At 48.8% G+C, this 1,631-nt stretch overlaps 1 protein-coding gene across 1 annotated transcript in view; it reads left to right on the forward strand.

Moving 5' to 3' along the window:
* Positions 1-515: 515 nt before the first annotated feature.
* Positions 516-1,631, forward strand: part of Pmar_PMAR000530 (hypothetical protein) — a gene marked incomplete at both ends in the record, with an annotated part of 1,242 nt that continues 126 nt past the window's right edge. The window contains 3 exons of the mRNA XM_002771431.1: positions 516-1,182; positions 1,285-1,367; positions 1,425-1,631. The exon at positions 1,425-1,631 is cut by the window's right edge and continues 4 nt beyond it. Coding sequence (XP_002771477.1) covers positions 516-1,182; positions 1,285-1,367; positions 1,425-1,631 — 957 coding nt within the window. The remainder of the gene's footprint in view (positions 1,183-1,284; positions 1,368-1,424) is intronic.

Here is a 1,631-nt window from a genome sequence, read left to right on the forward strand (position 1 = left end):
AAGAATTGGGAAGAAATAATAGCGCTCGGTAAGGGAGAACCGTGGCTCAGGGTGTTGCGGATAGTCGCAACAAGTTGCGGAATATCAGAAAATCTCGGGCTGTTATGCTCATTGGCCATTACGGACTCGTTACTCGTGTTGGGGGAGTTGTCGAGATTATCATCGTTCAACACAATCATAGGAGAGAAATCAAACCTTAACCTTGCTTAATTGATCATGCTGCTACCAGACTGGTAGTACCAGTTAGTATAGAGCAAAACGGTCGGGGGAAATCCTCATTTCTAAAGAATAAGCTGAACCACGCTTGGGCAATATGAACAGAAGGTGCTGAACCAGAAGTTGCTGGAATGTGCATCTTCCGAGTTTCCCACTATAGTCATGGTTAATCATACCATAATTGTTTTCGATCGTATCGATATTAGCAAAACTGTGGCAGAGCTTCCGCGTGCGCCATTACTATCGATGCGCTCAACCGATGGATTAAGATTTCTTATCAACTCTATTGTAGCAGTTTTATGATGCTAACCCACGATCCGTCAGGCTTCGAAACTGTCATCGATTGCCTCCCTTTCATTTCCATATACGGTTTCCTCGAGTCCCCCGACGTTCTACAACTCCTTCTGTGCAACTCGAGGTTCTTCTCCTGGGTCCATCACGACGGAGCTCTTGTACTACCCAATGTAACACTGAATGGTCACCAACAGCTCTTGCAAGGACGCTTAGCCCTACCGCTAGTCGCTCGTGTCACCACCGTGTCACGGCTTCACAGTCTGCCAGCTCTCTTGACCGTCTTCAGAAACGGTGTCGGCCCCAATGTAACCAGTCTCGCCCTAAACTCGCCGAGCACTAAGGAGCTGAATCTCTCTGGTTTAGCCTACGTTGTCAACTGCTGTGCGTCTTTGGAGAAGCTGCGTTTGGTTGGTATCAAGTTTGACGAGGATTTCAATCAGTTCCTATGTATACTACACCGACTATCAAGTCTAAGAGAGCTGGTCATCTCGGGCTGCGGGGCGACGATCGATGTGAATATCATCTCGAGGAGGATGCCCAACCTCAAGCGACTCGAGTTAGTCGGCAATGCTCCTGTGGAGTCGCTCGCAGGGCTGGGAGCTCTCGAGGACTTGAAGTATTTCATCAAAGGAGCCGCTGTGAACAAGGAGTATACATGGCCTCTGCAGGAAGGTAGATGATGCTGAGGGATTCAAACCGTCAGTGTTAGAAATTTGGCTACTCGTGATTCGTACTGGTTCAGCGTTCGCTGTTGTAGTCTTATCTTCATTTTAGTCTTCCCACATCTGAGGAGCCTCTCCCTTGACAGTTCCCGATTCACCACACCACGTATGCTGGAGACACTCGGAATTAACGATGTAACTCTAGCCTTACACTTCGTAGGCTTTAGATAGGTTTCAGTGCGCTATTCTCAGGTCTCCTTGTGGCCTGTCCAGTTGGAGGCTCTCGAACTGAAGTCGTCGTGTATCAGTCTCGCCCAGGAAGACTTCGGGGCATCTCTCGGTCGTCTAATATCCTCCCTACCTCGCTTGAAGAGTCTATCGTTCAACTGTGCATTCGTTTTCCCCGGTAAAGGCAACATTGACTCGGCGGTGGAGACCTTGACTACTATGCACACCGTC

This window comes from Perkinsus marinus (assembly GCF_000006405.1).
Source record: "Perkinsus marinus ATCC 50983 genomic scaffold scf_1104296962770, whole genome shotgun sequence".
Lineage (NCBI taxonomy): Eukaryota > Perkinsozoa > Perkinsida > Perkinsidae > Perkinsus > Perkinsus marinus.